At 44.1% G+C, this 25,279-nt stretch overlaps 2 protein-coding genes across 2 annotated transcripts; both read right to left on the reverse strand.

The window, feature by feature from the left end:
- Positions 1-8,349: 8,349 nt before the first annotated feature.
- On the reverse strand, positions 8,350-9,220 carry LOC122137229 (C-C chemokine receptor type 8-like). Its single transcript, XM_042722985.1, has one exon. It carries the CDS (start codon positions 9,218-9,220, stop codon positions 8,405-8,407), a length of 816 nt encoding a protein of 271 aa, XP_042578919.1. The 3' UTR covers positions 8,350-8,404.
- A 2,891-nt stretch (positions 9,221-12,111) lies between these two features.
- LOC122137230 lies at positions 12,112-24,377 on the reverse strand. Its single transcript, XM_042722986.1, is given in 9 exon segments — positions 12,112-15,376; positions 19,262-19,504; positions 19,597-19,661; positions 19,735-20,893; positions 20,895-21,311; positions 21,314-21,589; positions 21,591-21,679; positions 21,682-22,882; positions 24,243-24,377. Coding segments are annotated over 9 exon segments (6,837 nt in total). The 3' UTR covers positions 12,112-12,124.
- Positions 24,378-25,279: the final 902 nt, after the last annotated feature.

Raw genomic sequence — 25,279 nt, forward strand, 5'->3', positions numbered from 1 at the left:
AACTGAACATCATTAATTAGGAAAACAGTGTGTCAATAATTCAAAATGACAGTTAAAGCCAGTTCATCATTGAATTCAGTGATGTCATCATGCAGCTCAGTTCAGTTTAAATAGTATCTGCAATATTTTGCAATCAGGTCAACGATATCGCTGTAAATGAAGTGTCCCCAACTAAGCAAGCCAGAGGCGACAGCGGCAAGGAACGTACAAATAGGGTCTCGCTCAGACGTACAGACACTGGACCAGTTTTGCACGTCAACAGATGTACAAATAGGGTCTCGGTCAGACGTACAGATACTGGACCAGTTTTGCACATCCACGGATGTACAAATAGGGTCTCGGTCAGACGTACAGATACTGGACCAGTTTTGCACATCCACGGACGTACAAATAGGGTCTCAGTCAGACGTTCAGACACTGGACCAGTTTTGCACGACCTGAAGACTTCCAAAAGTGGTTCTGAACTAACCAACGTTATACAGACATGATCTGAATGTCTCTCTGACGTCAAATGTTTGCTGGGAACTCCCTTTCTAATCATTAACATTTTCCTAAGTAACTGTAATTTAATTACACTTTTTTCTCTCAGTAACTGTAACAGATTACAGTTACATTTATTTTGCAATTAAATTACGTAATTTAGTTACATGTAACTAGTTACTGCCCAACGCTGATCAGGTTTGATGATAAAGGATAAAGGACTGGATTTTTCAAGTATTGTAATGGAAATGGCAGATGAGGGACAAAACAGGGACGTTTGCAAACTGTCTTGGACGAATGTCCTCCGAACGTCCGCCAGCAAATGTCAAAAAGAGGACCAAATACGGACGTCCTCAGAAAGTCCGTCAGCGAACGTTACAAAACGGACCAAAATGGGACGTCCTCAAAACATCCACCAGCAAACGTCAAAAAGAGGACCAAATGCGGGCATAAGTGGACGTCCTGAAAACGTCCGCCAAGGAACGTTACACAGCGGACCAAATCCGGACGTCCTCCGAACGTCCGTCCGCGAACGTTAAAAGCGGACATAATGCGGACCTAAACGGACGTTCGGAACGTCCGGGGGACGTCCCCTGTTTGCTGGGAATTGTTTTATGCATATTTGGTGCCATCTATTGTTGTGGGTATATTATTGACATGTCAAAATCTAGACCCCGAATATAAGATGACATTTTTTCTGATATATTTCCAAAAAAAAAAACATTGTCTCATATTCGGGTCAATACGGTACTTCTGATCAAGGGGATAACAGGTTGATAATAGACATTAATTATGTTCAGTCACTATCTAAACAGATAAATCCAATGAAATCCGCTGGCCCTGATGGTATTTCCTCTTATTTATTAAGAGTTTGTGCAGAGGAACTGTCTCCGGTCTGGTGCGCTATATTCCAATGGTCTATTGACTCCAAAGCAGTACCAGCAATCTGGTCAATAAAGTATATTTCATGGGGAGGTCACGTGACCCATGTGCGCGATTGTCGAAGGACTCTGATGCTCCATCCAAACCTCCTTCCTTCTCCTAAATAACAATATATAGAATTGACAGCCAGCTTTTATTATAATTTTTTTTTTACTCTGCATAGTGTCAGTATAATGTACGGAAACAAAAAACAGGACTCCTCGCCGTCCACAACTCCCTCCGGGAAGAAAAAGATGAAGCTAGCGAGCACTGAGGCTAATCTGACAGACGCCATTGCAGAGGCGCTTTCAAAACAACAAGTAGCGCTTGAAACTACGATTCAAAATGCAATTCGGATGGCTATGGAGGACGTGAAATCCTCTTTCATTGAGCTCCGCCAAGAAGTGCAATCCCAAACCAACACAGTACGAGACTTGGGTTCGAAGGTAGACAAGATTCAAGGGGAGACGCAAGAGTCTCAAGAGTCCATACTGCGTTTTTTTCGCAGACTACAGTGGGTTTACCTCCCGTAGACGACAGGCCTTCGGAAGCATTCAAAAGGAATTGCACACCCTGGGAATTCCAAACTTCCTCATATACCCCGCCACTCTTCGTGTCAGCTTTTGTTGTAATCAACACTCCTTTGATTCAGTCAAAAAAGCGGAGGATTTCTTAGTGGAAGCTCGTAATACTCCTGGATCAGGCGCCAGACATAAATTGTCCTTTTATGGTCCAGAGCCACCTCCAGAGTCTATGGATGAGTAAAATGAGTCAACCGTGATAGAAGTGATTATGCCGATAATGTAAAGTGCTAGCAATGTTAACGACTCAGGAGTCCTGTTTACTTTTGTTTGTTTTTTTCCTCTCTAAATCGGTCAAACATTTGTATTTTGTTTTATTTATTTTATTCATATAATATACGGCTGTCACTACTGTTTATACTATGTATACTTTGTTTGTTATATACTACATACTTCATGTTTCAATGGAAGAGAGTGTTTGACGTTCTGTTGAACGACGGTGGATGTTGTCACGGGCCCTTATAATGATGGGGAAATTTGCGGTCTCTAATGGGTTTTTTTTTCTGTTCATGTTACTTCTATTTACCTCTTACAATGTTTTAGTTTTGTCACAGGTTAAACAGATACATTTTGGTTTTGCAAATCGTATTAAAATTCGTACCTTTGTTTCATTAGATTATGGATAAATTTAAAATTATATCACTTAATATTAGAGGTCTTAACAGTCCAAATAAGTGAGCTAAGTTCTTGATCTACTTGCGCAGGAAAGCGATTGATATCACTCTAATTCAGGAAACTCATCTAAAGAGAGCAGATGTTCAGAGATTACAGAATAAATTTTATAAAGTTGTAGCCTTTTCTACTGATAACACTAAAACTAAACGTACAGTTATTTTGATTGCACCTAACTGTAATCTCAAGATTGACAGACAAAGTCAGGATCAATCTGGCAGGCTTGCATATTTTTGTACAAACATTAAGGGGAGGAAAAGCTTTTGTATCAATCTATGCTCCTACAATATTTGAGACAAATTTTTTCCCACACGTAACTAATCATTTACTTTCATTAATAGACTATTCTCTGATTATCAGAGGGGATATGAATGCGGTGATTGACCCTGTATTGGACAGATCTTCTTTCTGTAGTCAAGTTCAGCTTAATTCCTCGGCTGGACTAAATGACTTCGTAAAAACGCTGAATTTGGTTGACGTTTGGAGATCGGGGAACCCCTCGAATAGAAATTATACCTTTTTTTTTCGGCACGATATCTCTCTTTTTCTAGAATAGATTATCTACTATGCTCCAAGGAACGTTTGAACTCTTTTGACCAGACAATTATACTACCAGCAATTCTTGCAGATCATAATTCTTTAATGGTAGAATTTGAATGTGCTCCATTTGTTGAAAGATCTCCGCGGTGGTGTTTCAATATCTCTCTTTTACAGAACAATAAGTTCGATGAAGACTTCAAAGCTGGTCTGTCCGAATTTCTTTCATTTAATGTTGGTTCGGTTGAAGACCCTATTTTTGTCTACGAAAAGGAAAAGCTACGAAAGGTTTTATCAAAGATTTTTCTATAGCCTTTGCTACTAACGTAAAAAAGGCACATAATCAGAGAATTGACCATTTAGAAAAAGAATGTCAAAAACTCGATTTGTCACTAAAATCTTCTTTCTCTAATTCAAATTATAAGACGCTTCACACAATTAAAGCGTAATTCAACGATCAAAAGAGAAGGAAAGCAGAATTTGTGATTCACAGAACCAGACAGTCCTGTTACTTTTGTGGTTCCAGACAGAGCAAACTTTTAGCCTTAAGACTGAAGCAAAATCAGGCAAAAGCCTACATTGAAAAAATTAAGCACCCTTCTATAGGATTGGTTGGGAATAGCAAAGAAATTAATTCCTCGTTTTCCGATTTCTTTTCCAAACTCTATACATCTGAACTTAATCCCTCAAGTTCAAGTTGTGCTGCCTTTTGCAGTCTCTACCTCGACTAAGTCATGAGGAAGCTGAATCTTTAGGACAGCCAGTTACTTTGGAGGAACTTAAAGGGGCATTACGAGGTGCTAAGAAAGGCAGGGCGCCAGGCTTAGACGGGATCCCTGCAGAATTATTTCTTAAATATTTTGATCTTCTCGGACCTGTCTTCCTGACTGCCATCCACGCGGCAGTAGAGGTGGGCGCCTTTCATCTGCAGATGAATACGGCACTTATATCGCTGATACCCAAGAAAGGTAAAGATCATACGGATTGTGCAAACTACAGACCCATTAGTTTGCTAAAAACTGATATAAAAGTGTATGCCAGAATTCTCGCCTTGCGACTACAGCAATATGTGAATTTTTTAGTCCATCCTGACCAGTCTGGCTTCATGCCCAATAGATTAGCGGCGGACAACATTCGGAGACTATTGCATAGTCGGAGAGATTCATGAATCCCAGGGTTGTCCCACTCCAGCTGCGGTGCTTTCATTGGATGCAGAGAAGGCGTTTGACAGGCTGGAGTGGGACTACCTCTGGTCTGTTTTGGAGGTGTTTGGTCTGGGCAAAGGCTTCATAAACATGATAAGAGTTTTATATAGAAACCCCATGGCCTCTGTTATGACTAATGAAGTACATTCTTTACCCTTTAATTTACAACGAGGCACAAGACAAGGTTGCAAATTATCCCCTATGCTATTTGCAATGTCACTCAAGCCCCTAGCCCAACTGATAAGACAGGAAAATGTCTGTTCAATCTCAGTTAACTCCCATAAGCAACATATATCACTCTATGCAGATGATATTTTACTGTTTAGCTTGGATCTTCAAGTTTCATTTCCCCAAATACTGAAGGTATTTGAAAAGTTCAGTGGGCTCTCTGGGTACAAAATTAATTGGGATAAATTCTCTTTGCTTCCACTTAATAGCATGACTAAGAAAGTTAGACTACCTTGTAACATCTCCATACAATCTCCACTAAGTTACTTAGGCATTGTTGTTCACTCTTCCCTCCATGGCATACCTGATGCCAATTATCTACAAATTCTAACTAAGGTTGAACAAGATCTCCAAAAATGGACCTTGTTGCCATTATCATTACATGCCAGAATAGCGAGTGTTAAAATGAATTTTTTGCCACGAATCAATTTTCTTAGCTCCATGATTCCATTACCTGCACCTAAAATGTTTTGGCATAAACTCAATTCTAAAATTCGTAAATTTATCTGGAATGGCAAGCAACCCAGATTGAAATTTGAAAACATAATGGAGGATTAGCGCTTCCGAATTTCAAATTGTATCATAGGTCCTCTCAAATCAAATTCATTAAGGATTGGCTAGACCCGCTCTCTAGGGTTCCTTGGAGAGAGATAGAGGAGAGCTTAGCTGGCAAATACAGGTTACAAGATATACTGTTTTCTGGGCTAAACAACAAGCAATATTTGCAAGCTTTTGGTTCAACCATGGCCTACACAGTAGTCAATTTCAAACTTATGGAAAAATTTATACATTTTTTGCATATTTGGCACACCCATACACCTATTTGGTATAATAATAATATCCGTTCGGGAGGTATACCATTTTTCTCTAGAGACTGGATGCAGAAGGCATTTATACATTGAAAGATATTGCTGGTCGTAAACGCTTGTTAAGCTTTCAAGAACTGTGTGAGAGGTATGGACCAGAACCCTCTTCTTTGTTTTTATATCTGCGCCTAAGGTCGGCCATGAAGGCCTATGGGGTGCCCTGGTGGGAAACACTTCCTATACATCCAATCATTGCTTGGTTTGAATCGTCGTCTTCTAGTCACTTTACTTAATGGATGTAAGGGAAGGCCTTAGAGGCTTATTCTAAGCCAACTATAAAGCGTGGATGGGAAAAAGATTGTGAACAACAGGAGGATGTCACCGACTGGGGAAGAGTATGACATTTTTACTTCATCTAGGAATCCTAATCACCAACTGATTCACTATAACTTCTGTCACAGAACTTATTGGACCCCACTCAAAAGGCATCGTATTGACTCCTCCTTCAGTCCTTTTTGTGATAAATGTCCTGACCAACAACTTGGTTCCTTTTTCCATATGATATGGGAATGTGAAAAAGTTAAACATTTTTGGACTGAAGTATGTGGTATCTTATCGAAAATCATTGAATATCCGATTCCAGTGACACCCTCTGTATTATTACTGAATGATGACTCTCAGTTTGACTTCTCTAAGCTACAAAAAACTGTCTACCTGGCAGGTTTAACGTCTGCAAAAAAACTCATAGCTCAACACTGGCTCCCACCACATACCTTGGATATATTCAAGTGGTTGTTTCAACTTCGGGACATTATAATGATAGAAAAATCCACAGCGCGGGTGAACTTGGCTCAAATCTCAACACTAAAAATATGGACAACAGCTGCTGACAAGGTCTCCAAGTATATTTCACAAAGCAATGTTCAGGACTCAGTTTGAACACTTTAACAAATTATCCCATTTCTTTATTTTTAATTCTTATTTTTTATTGTTTTTTATAAATGTTTTTACCATTCCTGTGACTGTTTTTCTGTAGACTTATCTGTTCATTTTGTACCCCATTAAAAAGAGACCGCAGGGTGGGGTGGGAGGGATTGGTAGATGTTATTTGTTGTGTTTCTTTTTGGCATGTTTATTGTCAAAAATTGAAAATCTACAACAACAAAAAAATAATAATAATAAAAAATAAGTATATTTAATTTAATTTACTTCCCTCCTGAACGAATCAGCCATTTGAACAAATTGAATGAATAAATAACTTGATGACTTAATGATTAAGAAATTCACCACCACCTACTGGCAGTTTTAGTTTATTATTTAGACTATAATTTCATTAACAAAATAATCAAATATTTCCATAGAAATAATAAAAATTATGAAAGTTAACCCACCCAAAAATGAAAACTTTGTCATCATTTACTATTTACTCTCCCTTATGGTCCAAAAGAGTATGCGTAATAAATTTTATGTTGAATCAAACAAAATATTTCTTGCTGAATTTGATGCTTTACACAAAAATGACTTTAAATTATATTTTGGGAGTCATTTCTCTGCCAAATTTGATGTGCGATTAATTTTTGATTAAATAGAATAGTTAATCTCTAATGCCAATCATTAAACACCTGATATGCAAACATTTAGATATTAGACAGAAAGAATGGGAGACAAAATTACACTGGGTAAGTGATTTATTGATTTATAACAGCAGACAAACACACTCAAAACAAATTTAAAACAAATAGGACAATGAAAGATTCCATCATGCACACATGGATTGACTGCTGTTGACTGAGTGTTTTAACACAAAACTGTCAAGAGTTGCAGTTGAAATCTCATAGTTTGGCTGCAAGTACATGTTTTGGTTACACTTTATTCTAAGGTGTCCTTGTTAAAGTGTAATTATACATTTAAAGGGATACTCCACCCCAAAACAAAAATGTCATTAATCACTTACCCCCATGTCATTCCAAACCTGTAAAAGCTTGTTTGTTTAAGATATTTTAAGATATTTTAGATGAAAACCGAGAGGCTTGTGACTGTCCAATTGACTGCCAAATAAATTACACTGTCAAGGCCCAGAAAGTATGAAATAAATCATCGAATACTCCATCTGCCATCAGTGGTTCAATCTGAATGTTATGAAGCGACGAGAATACTTCTTGTATGCAAAGAAAATGAAAACATCGACTTTATTTAATAATTTGACTTCCTCTGTGTCTCTCCACATCACCGCAGCGCCATTTTGGAGAATATCTGCTGGACGCAAACTACGTACACTATTCTGTGTCTGCCGTGCCACAAGGATATGCTGTTTTTGTTCAAATCAAAGTGTAAATACATGTAGAAAACGTATCACGGCCGACAGAAAAAGTATTCTCTTTGCTTCATAACTTTTGAAACAGATTGAACCACTGATGGCAGATGGAGTATTCTGACAATGTCTTTCATACTTTTCTGGACCTTGACAGTGTAATTTACTAGGCAGTCAATGGGACAGTTCCAAGCCTCCTGGGTTTCATCTTAAATTGTGTTCTGATGATGAACTAAGCTTTTATGGGTTTAGAATGACATGGGGGAAAGTGATTAATGACAAAATTTTCATTTTGGTGTGGAGTATCCCTTTAAGTACAGAGTAGTGTGAATAAATAACATGTACTTACTATAGGGTTTGGTTTAGGGTTATTGCATGTAATTATGCATAATTTTGTGCTAATACTATAGTAAGTACATGTAACGTAACAAGGACACCTTAAAATATAGTGTTACCCACATTTTTTATAGACTTATGGGAAATCCAGTTGTGTTTAAAAGGTACCAAGTTGATTAAATGAATACTTTTGAGGAACAATCACTGGATTTGCGAGTTTGACACATTGATTTGGCAGTGTAAAGACCAGAATAAGCAGCAATTTCCCATTCATTAATAAATCTTATCAAAAAATAAAACTAGGTGTAGTTAAATTTGCTAAATGTTTTATGAACAGAGGCAGGAGAGTTTTCCAGCCCGGTGCAGATAGAGAACAGGCTGAACAAAACCAGCTAGTACATAAGAAAGCATAGAGGGAATCCAAAATATTACATTATACTGCTGTGTCAGAAAGGTATAGATTCCAGAGATAGTGGCTGGCATGTATGTGATAGCCATAGACACAGTAGTTATTAGAATTACATTAAACGCTCTTCTCTTCATTTGGTTTTCGTCCTCTTTTTCTCTCTTTCTCTCTCCTGGTCCTGACTGCTTCAAAGCTCTGAGAACAGCCACAAGACAAAAGAACTGAATGGGGAGATAGAGCAGAAACTGTATCGAGAAGAACCATGCATGCACAACAATGCTAGATAACAATATTATGATCAGGCAGGCCAAACAGGAGCTAAGAGTGAATAACCAGGCAGCAGTGCAGCAGATCACTCTATATCTGAGAGGTTTGTACTTCAGAAAGGTTACAGGATGAACCACTGCCAGGTAACGCTCAACACAGATCAGACACTGAAACAATGGACGGCCAGTGATGGAAAGTCCTTGGAAAAACAGTGCTAATGGTAAGAGGCTTGAAATATAACTTGACAGTAAAAAGATTAAAAAATCCACACAGATACCAATCTCACAAAAAGAGTGATTGAGGTTGAAGAATTCTGTTGCAAATCCATTTCCTGTGATGATGAGCCATAATACATATGAGTGTGTTGGAAAACCAAGCAAGATGTTAATGCTGAGTAAAGGAATTTGCACACAGAGCGAGATGAAAGCAGTTGTGGAGTTGCTGGAAGCTCCTGTTGTGGTGGAATTCATTTCCTCCTCCTTTGTTCAATTATATTGCTATATTGGAGGAGAGAATTATAAATATGGGCCATGTTATTCAGACTGCAAATGTACAATACAGTACCCTTGTGGTGTACAAAGCAAATGGTTTAAATCTATTTGTCACTTACAGACAAACCTACTTCATAAACACCAACTACGTTCAACATACTGTAAAAGACAGCTTAAAGTCAGTGTAAAGTCAATTCTGAGAATTGTTTTCAAACACATTGTAAATGTTAGAAATGCACTGCTGAAACGTTGCAAAGGCTGTGAACTATGTAGTACTTAATTGTGGAGTAAGACTGTTAAACAGATTTTCACCATTTTCGTGGTCAGGATTTTTTGAGCATGGCTAAAATCATGACTCGATGACAAAATCGAGCCACTGAGCACGGCTCCTGTCCATAATAGAGCTCCTTGGCGTCAGAGGTTCGCCGCTCAATAGCAAGTTACTGTTATTATCGTTAGGTATTACAGCCAATTAAGCTTGAGGGAGCATCCATTCAGGTTGTAGCAATATTTGACATTTGAGAGTGAGAAAGATGGCAGCTTTCCCGTGGGTATTGTTTCAGCGCCAGCGTTTGAGACCATAGAATACCACTTATTTTTTCAAGATTTTGATAACACACATATTCAATATCGCTTTACATGGACTTTAAAGATACTTAAAGGACGCAGCTTTTTAATTTTTGACATTATTACACATCTTTATTTCATCACATAATAAGGAAATAAAAATGTTGCTACAAGTAATGTGTGTCCATTTTTGACATTTATGAGGAAAATACTTTCAATTTGTTTTATTCTAATAGGCCCAATTTCGAATGCATAAGGAAGCTCATTTACAGTTGTTTACAGTTTGACTGACTGTACTACTCCAATAATTCGATCAAAATGTCTTAGGTTGCAAGTAAAATATGAAGTTCACCTGCACAACACATAGAACACAATGTTTTTGTTGTTGTTTTTTAGTACATAATTAAAAAATATATTGGGCTTGTGTTATTACAAAGAAAATGTAAGCAGAGTTTTGTAATAAATAATATTCATGTTTTGTGACAAAAACCCATCTAATATGACCATCAATCCTTTGATATGACTAATATACCCTTGTGAAAAAGAAGTGTGCTTAATTGCATTCAAAGTGTACTTTTGTGTACTTTGAATCTTAAAAGTATATTTTTTTAAAAAGTGCACTTGCAGATAATATAATATAATTTAAATTAAAGGCCACTTAAAGAGAGTACACTTTAATGACAATAGGTCTTAACATACTTAAGTGCACATTATAAAAATGCACTTTATGATAATGTCTGATTACACTAAGTATTACTTAAACATACATTTTATATAATTATGATTTTGTGTTTTAAATAAGTACACTTATTTTGATATATTTGTGGCAGAACGAGGGGGGCTCGTAATTAGTGGGGCACTAGGGCCTAGCTATTTAGAATAGAATAACTGCAACTTTAAGAAAACCGACTACGCCACTCTGACATCACAGAGAATGATTGATACCCTTTATCTTAAGGCACACAAGTTCGTTGCACTAGTAAGGAACAGAGACATGCAAATCATACAAAAGAGTTCTTTATTATCAAAAGCACACAGGAGTAAACCGGGCGTACCAGGCAAAACTCCTCACGGCATCTGACCATAAAATGTATGTTATAAAGGCAGAGGAGAAATACAATCATTCAAAAGTCAATCACTACAAAATGAACATACAATAAAACCTTACACTCAAAAAGCTTTTCAGCTGAGGGCTAAAGAACAAGGAACCAAACCACACACTGTAGAGTAAACTCTTATCACTCACACAAAATTCGTGCGTCTCACTGCACACAGCACCCAGTGTTCAAACCACCACCAGCACGCTGAGGAAAAGGAGGATTCATGAAGCCCCTGGCATCTAGCAGAAAGAGTTTACAGTTGCTCACACACACACAAAATAAAAAAAAGGATCATGATTAGAATGAAATCACAACTGAATCAAGTCAATATAAACAGCAAAAAAAACAATAACAAAAATACTAACAATACTAGTAATAATAACAACAATAAGAATAAACCAAAAACACTTAACTGGAAACTATAATTCACACTAACACAATCTCAAAACAAAAAACAAAAGAAAAACAAAGCAAATTACTAGCAACGTCCTTCAACCCACTTAACAAACCACTCTTACAAATCAGGCTAAATAAAACAAACAAGAACCACAAAACCGTAGGTTGTAGGACAACGGCGATTCCTCGCATTAAATACGGACAAAAGGCAGGGAAAAGGCAGAGAGGAAAAGATCTCAGACACCTTAGAAGGGAAACACAATGGTTAAACGCCCGCCTGAATGCCCAATGTTCTCGACCCAATCAGGAGAAGACTCACCCGCCGATAGAACCATGTCAATCCCTTGGAACAAACCACTCTAGATCGCTCGTCGATTCGTTTTGATCCTGCAGCATCGCACAAGTTGGTTTACATGTGCCTGAAATACACTAAAAAAAACCCATACCCACTCGTCAGAATCCCGACCAGACAGTTGGTTCCCACAACTTACTGCAATAACAGCTTACCGAAAGAAATAATTTCAGGAGCACGCAAAAGCTGGCATACAGCCGCAGTCAAAATCACCCGCACGTTGGAAGCAAATGGGAACCCCCGAGTCAATCGGAGGTGACGTATGTCTCAACAAGAATGGAAATACGCTATTTATAGCCTAATCGGAAATGACACGTCACCCCAACTAAAAGGAAATTTGTAGGCGGCAAACTCTAATTAAATAATTAGTATTCATACAAACATGGGAGGAGAGCATCTGGTCACAATCTACCCCCGACATTTTCGTCGTCGGCCCGACGATGAATACTTTTTTATACATCTATGATTTTAATGCCAGGGTCGAAACCAGGCAACCACAGCACTAGATACCGGACTATTGCCTGTACCCACTTCATACCTTGGTCTTTCTATTGTGCGAGGGAGGTGATGTGGATTTGAATGGTACCCTGCCATCAACCTCCTTGTACACCTTACCCCCGTATCCTCCTCGAGAGGAGTAAGCTCTGGTGACCCTACTCCCACCATCACATTACCTGGGGCGGGTACTATAACCTCTGTATACTCTGCCTCCTCTTGAAGACCATCTGCAAAAGTTTGGTCCCCTCCGGCAACTCCTGATGGGGTCTCAACTGGTGGTACTGACCTCTGCCCCTCCTGAGGGGTCTCAGGCACCACTACAAACCAATCTCCAGTCTCCTCTTCTTCCTCAGTGGGTGCTATTGGCTCCAACATACTACACTTAAGGGGGTCAACCAAAGGACTTTTACCAACCCATGGCTTTATTGCAGAGCGATGTACTTGTCTCACTTTGCCCAGATTGTCCACTGGCACAATAGAATATACCTGCTCACCTGCTCTTACAATCTGATATACTAATTGGCCCCAGAGATCGTGTATCTTATGTCTACCTCTCACATTAAAAGCTCGAAGGAGCACCAACTGACCCTCCCGTAAGGGTTCCTCCCGGACCTGTCCATCATGACGGGCCTTGCGGCGGTCCGCCGCAGTCCTTAGCTGCTCTCGCACCCCCTCAAAAGCTACTTTGAGCCTATTCTGATGTTCTAATACCCACCTCTGCACACAGCCGGCCTCCGGCTCCTGGACTCTCCCAAGCAGGAAATCCACTGGGAGCCGAGGTTCCTGGCCAAACATCAAAAAGTGCGGGGATTCTCCAGTACTCTGATGGGGGGTACTATTATATGAAAATAACACCTGGGGAAGACAGAGCGGCCAGTCGCCCTTCTGAGAGTCGGGCAGAGAACGCAACAAATCGTGCAAGGTCCTATTAAACCGCTCGCACTGTCCGTTACCAGCCGGATGGTACGGAGTAGTGCGAGACTTCTCAACACCATAAAAGCGGCAAAGCTGTTGGATAAGGGTGGCCTCAAAGTTCCGACCCTGATCTGAATGGATACGACTCGGAACACCGAGTCGGCAAAACCATTCAGATACCAGAACCTGTGCCACCGTCTCTGCCCGCTGATCTCTGGTAGCCACACCCCACGTATATTTAGAGAATACATCAGTCATTACCATACCGTTCTTAATACCAGACTGGGAAGGCTCCAGAACTGTAAAATCGATGGCCAGAACTTCATTCGGCCGGGAAGCCATCAAGTGCCCCATGAAACTACTGTGTGTCGAGGGAAGGCCCTTCGCATGCTGGCACCTCTCACATTGCTGGCACCAACGTGCAATCTCAGAAGACATGTCTGGCCAATAGCACCGTTGTCGCACCAGCTGAGTCATCCGTTCCACACCCTGATGTCCGTGCTGCTGATGTAACTGTGTCAAAACTTCCTCCTTCATAGCCATAGGCAATAAAACCTGCAGTGTTTCTTCCCCACCGTCTGGGCGCCTCACCAGACGGTACATTACACCATCCCGCTCCAGCAATCGGTCCCACTGCCGAAGCATCGTGACCACTGGTTTTGGCAACTGCTTGCGCTCCTCCGGTGTTGGGAGTGCCTGTCGTCGCCAGAACCTTAACAGTTCTGCAATATGTAGATCGGCCCTCTGACCTGAGCACATATCTACAAAGGGTGGACCTGGGAACACTGTTACCTGGCTCACCTGGGCCACCGGTCCCCCATGGGCTAATTGAGCTATCCTTTCAGGGATAGCCTGCCCCGGCACTAGACTTTGAATGTCCTCCCTTGTAAGTGGATTCTGTCTAGACAAGGCATCCGCATTTCTATTACAGCGACCGGACCTATACCTAATCTCGAAATCGAAAGCAGCCAACTGAGCAGCCCAACGCTGTTCGGTGGCACCCAGTTTGGCTGTAAGAACATGACTGAGAGGGTTGTTGTCTGTAAAAACCAGACATTTATGGCCCAACAGGTACTCCCTAAATTTTTCCGTCATGGCCCACTTGAGCGCCAGAAACTCCAGTTTCATAGAGCTATAATTGTCCATACGGCGCTCAGTGGGCCGAAGACCACGACTAGCATATGCTATCGGTCGTACCTTTCCTCCCTGCTCCTGGGACAGTACTGCCCCCAAACCCCCATAGCTGGCATCAACCTCCAGGACAAAAGGCAAGGAGAAATCGGCATAGGCCAGCACCGGGGCCACAGACAGTCGCTGCTTCAACTCCTCAAAGCTCTGTTGACACTGTATAGACCAGGCATCGGCAAATTCCTGCTCCGAACACCTCCGACGTTTTGGATTGGTCAGCCTTCCTACTAGCCCATGTAACGGGGCAGCTACTTTTGCAAACCCCTCCACAAACCGACGGTAGTAGCTGGCAAATCCCAGGAAGGAACGCACCTCACCAGCAGTAGTGGGACAACGCCACTGGGTCACTGCCTCAACCTTACTTGGGTCTGTAGCGACCCCTTCAGACGAGACCACATGACCCAAATACTTTACCTTCCTCTGGAAAAATGAACATTTCCCCAATTTAGCTTTTAATCCCTCCCTCTGAAGGCGATTCAGGACCACCTCCATCCGAGAGAGATGTTGATCTACTGAGGCCGAAAACACAACTATATCATCGAGGTACAAAAGGAGGGACTCTCCCTGTTGATCACCAAACAGTCTTTGCATCAAACACTGGAAGGTGCTAGGAGCGTTACACAGCCCAAAGGGCATCCTGTTCCATTCAAACAAGCCAAATGGAGTACAGAAGGCCGTTTTGTATCTATCCCCCTCCGTAACAGGTACCTGGTTGTACCCACTGGCGAGGTCCATGGTAGAAAACCATTGGGCACCCGTCAGTGAGTCCAAGGTCTCCTCGATACGAGGTAATGGAAAAGCATCCTTCCTTGTGCTCGCATTCAGACGGCGGTAGTCTACACACAAGCGCAGACTACCATCCTTCTTTCTCACGAGCACGATAGGTGATGCATAGGGACTACTGCTCTCCCTAATTATTTGTGCCTCAAGGAGCTGATTTATGTGCGCTTTCACTACCTCGTACTCGGACGGAGGTATCCGCCGATGTCGCTGCCTAATGGGAGTATGGTCTACAAGGGGTATGTCGTGAGAAATGAGGCCTGTGCACCCAAGGTCCCCCTCATATGTGGAAAACACAGACTCATAGTTTAACAGCAAAGCCCGAACTTTAACCCTGGTCTGCCATTGGCAGTACAGACAGATCAAGGGAATCAATCTGATCCCGCACTGGAGTAACTCGAGCCGCCTGTACGCTTGCTGACACTGCCACCGGCTGAACCTCGCTAACCTCAGAAGGCAAACTCACCACATCCACGCATCTTAACGCACCAATAGTAATTCGTGGATACAGAACGATATCCGTTGTACCGACATTTACTACCGGTATATAAACCGTTCCTCGGACCACTCTCACCAAGGCAGGGGATGCTAACAAACCTGCTGGGAGACCTACCTCTGGTGGTTCAAATAAGACTGCCCCACTGGAATACTGGGTTGAACAGGTAGCAGCTACCAGCTTTAATGTCCCCCCGGGAATACGATTCACATGGCGACCTCGTACCCTGACTTGACCCCTAACAGTTACGACAGGCTTAATGTCGGCCTGATGACAGTGTTGCAGTGCCTGTGTAATAAATGAAGGAGCCTGTGACACAGCCGGTAGCTCGAAGAGAGCGGAGCCATGCTGGCCAAAGAGCTCCCGGTAGCAGCGGCCCAAAACATTCATCCCCAAAACCCCAGGGACTCGGCCGGCCAAACCACCAGGAGGATCCCGGACCACCAAGACCCCACACCCCAAGAGCAACCGACCACAAAGTTCAATATCTAACTCCAGGTACCCTATATACGGAATCGACAAACCGTTCGCTGCTCGCAATTGCAACCACTGGCATGAAAGGAGACGTTCTGGTCCCCAAGGCTTAAAATAAGTAGTAAAACAACTTTTTGTGACAGTCGTCACCATAGAGCCAGTGTCCACTAGACAAGACACAGGAACACCTCCCATGTGGACAACGAGCTGCGGACAAGATGACACCAGACGAGCAAGTGAGTCTGGGCTAATCAGGTTACTTGAGCCCCTCCCTTCCCCAACCGAGCAGTGGCTCAACCACTCGGTGGGTATTAGTTTTCCGGCAGCTGGCTGGCTGGAGCCGGTCCCCCTCCCCGGGGTGGACCTGCCGGCATGGTAGACTGAAACCGGGTAGCTCTACGCTCCCCCTCACACTCTCTTGCGAAATGTCCCGGTTGGTTACACCGCCTGCAAATAATATGACTAAATCGCTGTACTCCACCCCCCAGTTGAGTTCTCTGAATATGGGCTAAACTTTGAGTAAGTTGATTTAATTGTTGTTGTTGCATTTTTCATCATCTCCTTTAATTCACGCAACTCAGATGACCCTCCTGGAAGGTTACTGCCCGGCTGCGACTGTCCATGCACCCCGTATTGTATACAATGTGCCGTTGGAACGGAATAGCTACGTCCCCTTGCACCCCCGGGGTTCCCCTCTCGCTCCCAACGAATTGCCTCACTACGCACTTCAAGCAACGTACTATCAAGGCTACGTCGAACTAACTGTTGTTTTAACTCACGTCTAAGTGTATTATCGCTAACATTTTCCACAAACTGATCTCGTAACAAAGCACCAGCATTAGACATTTCATGTGGCGCCTGTTCTTTAACTTTTTCCCATAGGCTCATCAGGGCCAGGGAGAATTCCACAAGAGTCTCCCCTTCCTGCTGCCGCCTAGAGAAGAACAGTTCTTGTAACGCTACATACGATCGCGTACAACCGTACAATTCGCGCAATAATTTGGTCAGGATGTCGCCGCTCTGACCCCGAACGATAACGAAGCTCTTCACGCGCCTCACCCTCCAAATGATCGATTAAAAAGAAGGCTTGGTCAACGGTAGACATACGGCGTGCCCTCATACAAGCACGTGCCTCCTCTACCCATTCATTAACATCAATGCCAGTCCTGCCATTAAATTTTGGGCACCTACGATCCCTCGGAATAAACACAAATCGCTCGGGTGGGCCGGTATCAGGGAATGAGGGACTAACTGCTGGAGGAGTCGCATCAACAGGTGGATCAGCACTATGAGCTGGCCTGATAATGAGCTGTCGCAACTGCTCATTATCAGTCCGCAGCTGGGCCACCAACGCCCGGAGCTCCTGCAATTCCTCCTCCATACCAGAGTTTTTAAGGGCAAAAGCCAAAATCGAAGAAAGCGGCTACACCGCCCGAGCACTACTAGCCGTCGCAGGGTCGCCGTTGTCCTGTTCCTACAAAACTCAAAAAAAAAAAAAAAAAAAACCCTTCCACAACAAAGACAAGGGAACAAAACAAAAAATCACAAAATAAACCCTATAATTCACATCTCTGTCCTACACCAGTGCAAAGACCCTGCCGACTACGCCACAATGTGGCAAAACGAGGGGGGGCTCGTAATTCGTGGGGCACTAGGGCCTAGCTATTTAGAATAGAATAACTGCAACTTTAAAAAAACCGACTACGCCACTCTGACATCACAGAGAATGATTGATACCCTTTATCTTAAGGCACACAAGTTCGTTGCACTAGTAAGGAAACAGAGACATGCAAATCATACAAAAGAGTTCTTTATTATCAAAAGCACACAGGAGTAAACCGGCGTACCAGGCAAAACTCCTCACGGCATCGGACCATAAAATGTATGTTATAAAGGCAGAGGAGAAATACAATCATTCAAAAGTCAATCACTACAAAATGAACATACAATAAAACCTTAAACTCAAAAGCTTTTCAGCTGAGGGCTAAAGAACAAGGAACCAAACCACACACTGTAGAGTAAACTCTTATCACTCACACAAAATCCGTGCGTCTCACTGCACACGGCACCCAGTGTTCAAACCACCACCAGCACGCTGAGGAAAAGGAGGATTCATGAAGCCCCTGGCATCTAGCAGAAAGAGTTTACAGTTGCTCACACACACACAAAATAAAAAGGATCACGATTAGAATGAAATCACAACTGAATCAAGTCAATATAAACAGCAAAAAAACAATAACAAAAATACTAACAATACTAGTAATAATAACAACAATAAGAATAAACCAAAAACACTTAACTGGAACCTATAATTCACACTAACACAATCTCAAAACAAAAAACAAAAGAAAAAACAAAGCAAATTACTAGCAACGTCCTTCAACCCACTTAACAAACCACTCTTACAAATCAGGCTAAATAAAACAAACAAGAACCACAAAACCGTAGGTTGTAGGACAACGGCGATTCCTCGCATTAAATACGGACAAAAGGCAGGGAAAAGGCAGAGAGGAAAAGATCTCAGACACCTTAGAAGGGAAACACAATGGTTTTTGAAACGCCCCGCCTGAATGCCCAATGTTCTCGACCCAATCAGGAGAAGACTCACCCGCCGATAGAACCATGTCAATCCCTTGGAACAAACCCATCTAGATCGCTCGTCGATTCGTTTTGATCCTGCAGCATCGCACAAGTTGGTTTACATGTGCCTGAAATACACTAAAAAAAAACCATACCCACTCGTCAGAATCCCGACCAGACAGTTGGTTCCCACAACTTACTGCAATAACAGCTTACCGAAAGAAATCATTTCAGGAGCACGCAAAAGCTGGCATACACCCGCAGTCAAAATCACCCGCACGTTGGAAGCAAATGGGAACCCCCGAGTCAATCGGAGGTGACGTATGTCTCAACAAGAATGGAAATACGCTATTTTTAGCCTAATCGGAAATGACACGTCACCCCAACTAAAAGGAAATTTGTAGGCGCCAAACTCTAATTAAATAATTAGTATTCATACAAACATGGGAGGAGAGCATCTGGTCACAATCTACCCCCGACATTTTCGTCGTCGGCCCGACGATGAATACTTTTTATACATCTATGATTTTAATGCCAGGGTCGAAACCAGGCAACCACAGCACTAGATACCGGACTATTGCCTGTACCCACTTCATACCTTGGTCTTTCTATTGTGCGAGGGAGGTGATGTGGATTTGAATGGTACCCTGCCATCACCTCCTTGTACGCCTTACCCCCGTATCCTCCTCGAGAGGAGTAAGCTCTGGTGACCCTACTCCCACCATCACATTACCTGGGGCGGGTACTATAACCTCTGTATAATCTGCCTCCTCTTGAAGACCATCTGCAAAAGTTTGGTCCCCTCCGGCAACTCCTGGTGGGGTCTCAACTGGTGGTACTGACCTCTGCCCCTCCTGAGGGGTCTCAGGCACCACTACAAACCAATCTCCATTCTCCTCTTCTTCCTCAGTGGGTGGCTATTGGCTCCAACATACTACACTTAAGGGGGTCAACCAAAGGACTTTTTACCAACCCATGGCTTTATTGCAGAGCGATGTACTTGTCTCACTTTGCCCAGATTGTCCACTGGCGCAATAGAATATACCTGCTCACCTGCTCTTACAATCTGATATACTAATTGGCCCCAGAGATCGTGTATCTTATGTCTACCTCTCACATTTAAAAGCTCGAAGGAGCACCAACTGACCCTCCCGTAAGGGTTCCTCCCGGACCTGTCCATCATGGCGGGCCTTGCGGCGGTCCGCCGCAGTCCGTAGCTGCTCTCGCACCCCCGCCTCAAAAGCTACTTTGAGCCTATTCTGATGTTCTAATACCCACCTCTGCACACAGCCGGCCTCCGGCTCCTGGACTCTCCCAAGCAGGAAATCCACTGGGAGCCGAGGTTCCTGGCCACTCAAAAAGTGCGGGGATTCTCCAGTACTCTGATGGGGGGTACTATTATATGAAAAAAACACCTGGGGAAGACAGAGCGGCCAGTCGCCCTTCTGAGAGTCGGGCAGAGAACGCAACAAATCGTGCAAGGTCCTATTAAACCGCTCGCACTGTCCGTTACCAGCCGGATGGTACGGAGTAGTGCGAGACTTCTCAACACCATAAAAGCGGCAAAGCTGTTGGATAAGGGTGGCCTCAAAGTTCCGACCCTGATCTGAATGGATACGACTCGGAACACCGAGTCGGCAAAACCATTCAGATACCAGAACCTGTGCCACCGTCTCTGCCCGCTGATCTCTGGTAGCCACACCCCACGTATATTTAGAGAATACATCAGTCATTACCATAACGTTCTCAATACCAGACTGGGAAGGCTCCAGAACTGTAAAATCGATGGCCAGAACTTCATTCGGCCGGGAAGCCATCAAGTGCCCCATGAAACTACTGTGTGTCGAGGGAAGGCCCTTCGCATGCTGGCACCTCTCACATTGGCACCAACGTGCAATCTCAGAAGACATGTCTGGCCAATAGCACCGTTGTCGCACCAGCTGAGTCGTCCGTTCCACATCCTGATGTCCGTGCTGCTGATGTAACTGTGTCAAAACTTCCTCCTTCATAGCCATAGGCAATAAAACCTGCAGTGTTTCTTCCCCACCGTCTGGGCGCCTCACCAGACGGTACATTACACCATCCCGCTCCAGCAATCGGTCCCACTGCCGAAGCATCGTGACCACTGGTTTTGGCAACTGCTTGCGCTCCTCCGGTGTTGGGAGTGCCTGTCGTCGCCAGAACCTTAACAGTTCTGCAATATGTAGATCGGCCCTCTGACCTGAGCACATATCTACAAAGGGTGGACCTGGGAACACTGTTACCTGGCTCACCTGGGCCACCGGTCCCCCATGGGCTAATTGAGCTATCCTTTCGGGGGATAGCCTGCCCCGGCACTAGACTTTGAATGTCCTCCCTTGTAAGTGGATTCTGTCTAGACAAGGCATCCGCATTTCTATTACAGAGACCGGACCTATACCTAATCTCGAAATCGAAAGCAGCCAACTGAGCAGCCCAACGCTGTTCGGTGGCACCCAGTTTGGCTGTAAGAACATGACTGAGAGGGTTGTTGTCTGTAAAAACCAGACATTTATGGCCCAACAGGTACTCCCTAAATTTTTCCGTCATGGCCCACTTGAGGGCCAGAAACTCCAGTTTCATAGAGCTGTAATTGTCCATACGGCGCTCAGTGGGCCGAAGACCACGACTAGCATATGCTCGTCGTACCTTTCCTCCCTGCTCCTGGGACAGTACTGCCCCCAAACCCCCCATAGCTGGCATCAACCCTCCAGGACAAAAGGCAAGGAGAAATCGGCATAGGCCAGCACCGGGGCCACAGACAGTCGCTGCTTCAACTCCTCAAAGCTCTGTTGACACTGTATAGACCAGGCATCGACAAAGTCCTGCTCCGAACACCTCCGACGTTTTGGATTGGTCAGCCTTGCTACTAGCCCATGTAACGGGGCAGCTACTTTTGCAAACCCCTCCACAAACCGACGGTAGTAGCTGGCAAATCCCAGGAAGGAACGCACCTCACCAGCAGTAGTGGGACAACGCCACTGGGGTCACTGCCTCAACCTTACTTGGGTCTGTAGCGACCCCTTCAGACGAGACCACATGACCCAAATACTTTCCCTTCCTCTGGAAAAATGACATTTCCCCAATTTAGCTTTTAATCCCTCCCTCTGAAGGCGATTCAGGACCACCTCCATCCGAGAGAGATGTTGATCTACTGAGGCCGAAAACACAACTATATCATCGAGGTACAAAAGGAGGGACTCTCCCTGTTGATCACCAAACAGTCTTTGCATCAAACGCTGGAAGGTGCTAGGAGCGTTACACAGCCCAAAGGGCATCCTGTTCCATTCAAACAAGCCAAATGGAGTACAGAAGGCCGTTTTGTGTCTATCCCCCTCCGTAACAGGTACCTGGTTGTACCCACTGGCGAGGTCCATGGTAGAAAACCATTGGGCACCCGTCAGTGAGTCCAAGGTCTCCTCGATACGAGGTAATGGAAAAGCATCCTTCCTTGTGCTCGCATTCAGACGGCGGTAGTCTACACACAAGCGCAGACTACCATCCTTCTTTCTCACGAGCACGATAGGTGATGCATAGGGACTACTGCTCTCCCTAATTATTTGTGCCTCAAGGAGCTGATTTATGTGCGCTTTCACTACCTCGTACTCGGACGGAGGTATCCGCCGATGTCGCTGCCTAATGGGAGTATGGTCTACAAGGGGTATGTCGTGAGAAATCAGGCCTGTGCACCCAAGGTCCCCCTCATATGTGGAAAACACAGACTCATAGTTTAACAGCAAAGCCCGAACTTTAACCTGGTCTGCCATTGGCAGTACAGACAGATCAAGGGAATCAATCTGATCCCGCACTGGAGTAACTCGAGCCGCCTGTACGCTTGCTGACACTGCCACCGGCTGAACTTCGCTAACCTCAGAAGGCAAACTCACCACATCCACGCATCTTAACGCACCAATAGTAACTCGTGGATACAGAACGATATCCGTTGTACCGACATTTACTACCGGTATATATACCGTTCCTTGGACCACTCTCACCAAGGCAGGGGATGCTAACAAACCTGCTGGGAGACCTACCTCTGGTGGTTCAAATAAGACTGCCCCACTGGAATACTGGGTTGAACAGGTAGCAGCTACCAGCTTTAATGTCCCCCCGGGAATACGATTCACATGGCGACCTCGTACCCTGACTTGACCCCTAACAGTTACGACAGGCTTAATGTCGGCCTGATGACAGTGTTGCAGTGCCTGTGTAATAAATGAAGGAGCCTGTGACACAGCCGGTAGCTCGAAGAGAGCGGAGCCATGCTGGCCAAAGAGCTCCGGTAGCAGCGGCCCAAAACATTCATCCCCAAAACCCAGGGACTCGGCCGGCCAAACCACCAGGAGGATCCCGGACCACCAAGACCCCACACCCCAAGAGCAACCCCACCACAAAGTTCAATATCTAACTCCAGGTACCCTATATACGGAATCGACAAACCGTTCGCTGCTCGCATTGCAACCACTGGCATGAAAGGAGACGTTCTGGTCCCCAAGGCTTAAAATAAGTAGTAAAACAACTTTTTGTGACAGTCGTCACCATAGAGCCAGTGTCCACTAGACAAGACACAGGAACACCTCCCATGTGGACAACAAGCTGCGGACAAGACGACACCAGACGAGCAAGTGAATCTGGGCTAATCAGGTTACTTGAGCCCCTCCCTTCCCCAACCGAGCAGTGGCTCAACCACTCGGTGGGTATTAGTTTCCGGCAGCTGGCTGGCTGGAGCCGGTCCCCCTCCCCGGGGTGGACCTGCCGGCATGGTAGACTGAAACCGGGAAGCTCTACGCTCCCCCTCACACTCTCTTGCGAAATGTCCCGGTTGGTTACACCGCCTGCAAATAATATGACTAAATCGCTGTACTCCACCCCAGCAGTTGAGTTCTCTGAATATGGGCTAAACTTTGAGTAAGTTGATTTAATTGTTGTTGTTGCATTTTCATCATCTCCTTTAATTCACGCAACTCAGATGACCCTCCTGGAAGGTTACTGCCCGGCTGCGACTGTCCATGCACCCCGTATTGTATACAATGTGCCGTTGGAACGGAATAGCTACGTCCCCTTGCACCCCCGGGGTTCCCCTCTCGCTCCCAACGAATTGCCTCACTACGCACTTCAAGCAACGTACTATCAAGGCTACGTCGAACTAACTGTTTTAACTCACGTCTAAGTGTATTATCGCTAACATTTTCCACAAACTGATCTCGTAACAAAGCACCAGCATTAGACATTTCATGTGGCGCCTGTTCTTTAACTTTTTCCCATAGGCTCATCAGGGCCAGGGAGAATTCCACAAGAGTCTCCCCTTCCTGCTGCCGCCTAGAGAAGAACAGTTCTTGTAACGCTACATACGATCGCGTACAACCGTACAATTCGCGCAATAATTTGGTCAGGATGTCGCCGCTCTGACCCCGAACGATAACGAAGCTCTTCACGCGCCTCACCCTCTAAATGATCGATTAAAAAGAAGGCTTGGTCAACGGTAGACATATGGCGTGCCCTCATACAAGCACGTGCCTCCTCTACCCATTCATTAACATCAATGCCAATCCTAAAATTAAATCACTTACACATACGAGCCCTCGGAATAAACACAAATCGCTCGGGTGGGCCGGTATCAGGGTATGAGGGACTAACTGCTGGAGGAGTCGCATCAACAGGTGGATCAGCACTATGAGCTGGCCGCACAGCTGGTGGCCCCTGTCGCAACTGCTCATTATCAGTCCGCAGCTGGGCCACCAACGCCTGGAGCTCCTGCAATTCCTCCTCCATACCAGAGTTTTTAAGGGCAAAAGCCAAAATCGAAGAAAGCGGCTACACCGCCCGAGCACTACTAGCCGTGCAGGGTCGCCGTTGTCCTGTTCCTACAAAACTCAAAAAAAAAAAAAAAAAACACACACCCTTCCACACAACCAAAGACAAGGGAATAAAACAAAAATCACAAAACAAACCCTATAATTCACATCTCTGTCCTACACCAGTGCAAAGACCCTGCCGACTACGCCACAATGTGGCAAAACGAGGGGGGCTCGTAATTCGTGGGGCACTAGGGCCTAGCTATTTAGAATAGAATAACTGCAACTTTACAAAAACCGACTACGCCACTCTGACATCAGAGAATGATTGATACCCTTTATCTTAAGGCACACAAGTTCGTTGCACTAGTAAGGAACAGAGACATGCAAATCATACAAAAGAGTTCTTTATTATCAAAAGCACACAGGAGTAAACCGGGCGTACCAGGCAAAACTCCTCACGGCATCGGACCATAAAATGTATGTTATAAAGGCAGAGGAGAAATACAATCATTCAAAAGTCAATCACTACAAAATGAACATACAATAAAACCTTACACTCAAAAAGCTTTTCAGCTGAGGGCTAAAGAACAAGGAACCAAACCACACACTGTAGAGTAAACTCTTATCACTCACACAAAATCCGTGCGTCTCACTGCACACGGCACCCAGTGTTCAAACCACCACCAGCACGCTGAGGAAAAGGAGGATTCATGAAGCCCCTGGCATCTAGCAGAAAGAGTTTACAGTTGCTCACACACACACAAAATAAAAAGGATCACGATTAGAATGAAATCACAACTGAATCAAGTCAATATAAACAGCAAAAAAACAATAACATAAATACTAACAATACTAGTAATAATAACAACAATAAGA

The sequence above is a fragment of the Cyprinus carpio genome, chromosome B4 (genome assembly GCF_018340385.1).
Source record: "Cyprinus carpio isolate SPL01 chromosome B4, ASM1834038v1, whole genome shotgun sequence".
NCBI classification, from domain to species: domain Eukaryota; kingdom Metazoa; phylum Chordata; class Actinopteri; order Cypriniformes; family Cyprinidae; genus Cyprinus; species Cyprinus carpio.

Coding starts and splice junctions, on each gene's coding strand:
- LOC122137229 (XM_042722985.1), bottom strand. CDS start 9,220: ATGAATTCCACCACAACAGGAGCTTCCAGCAACTCCACAACTGCTTTC.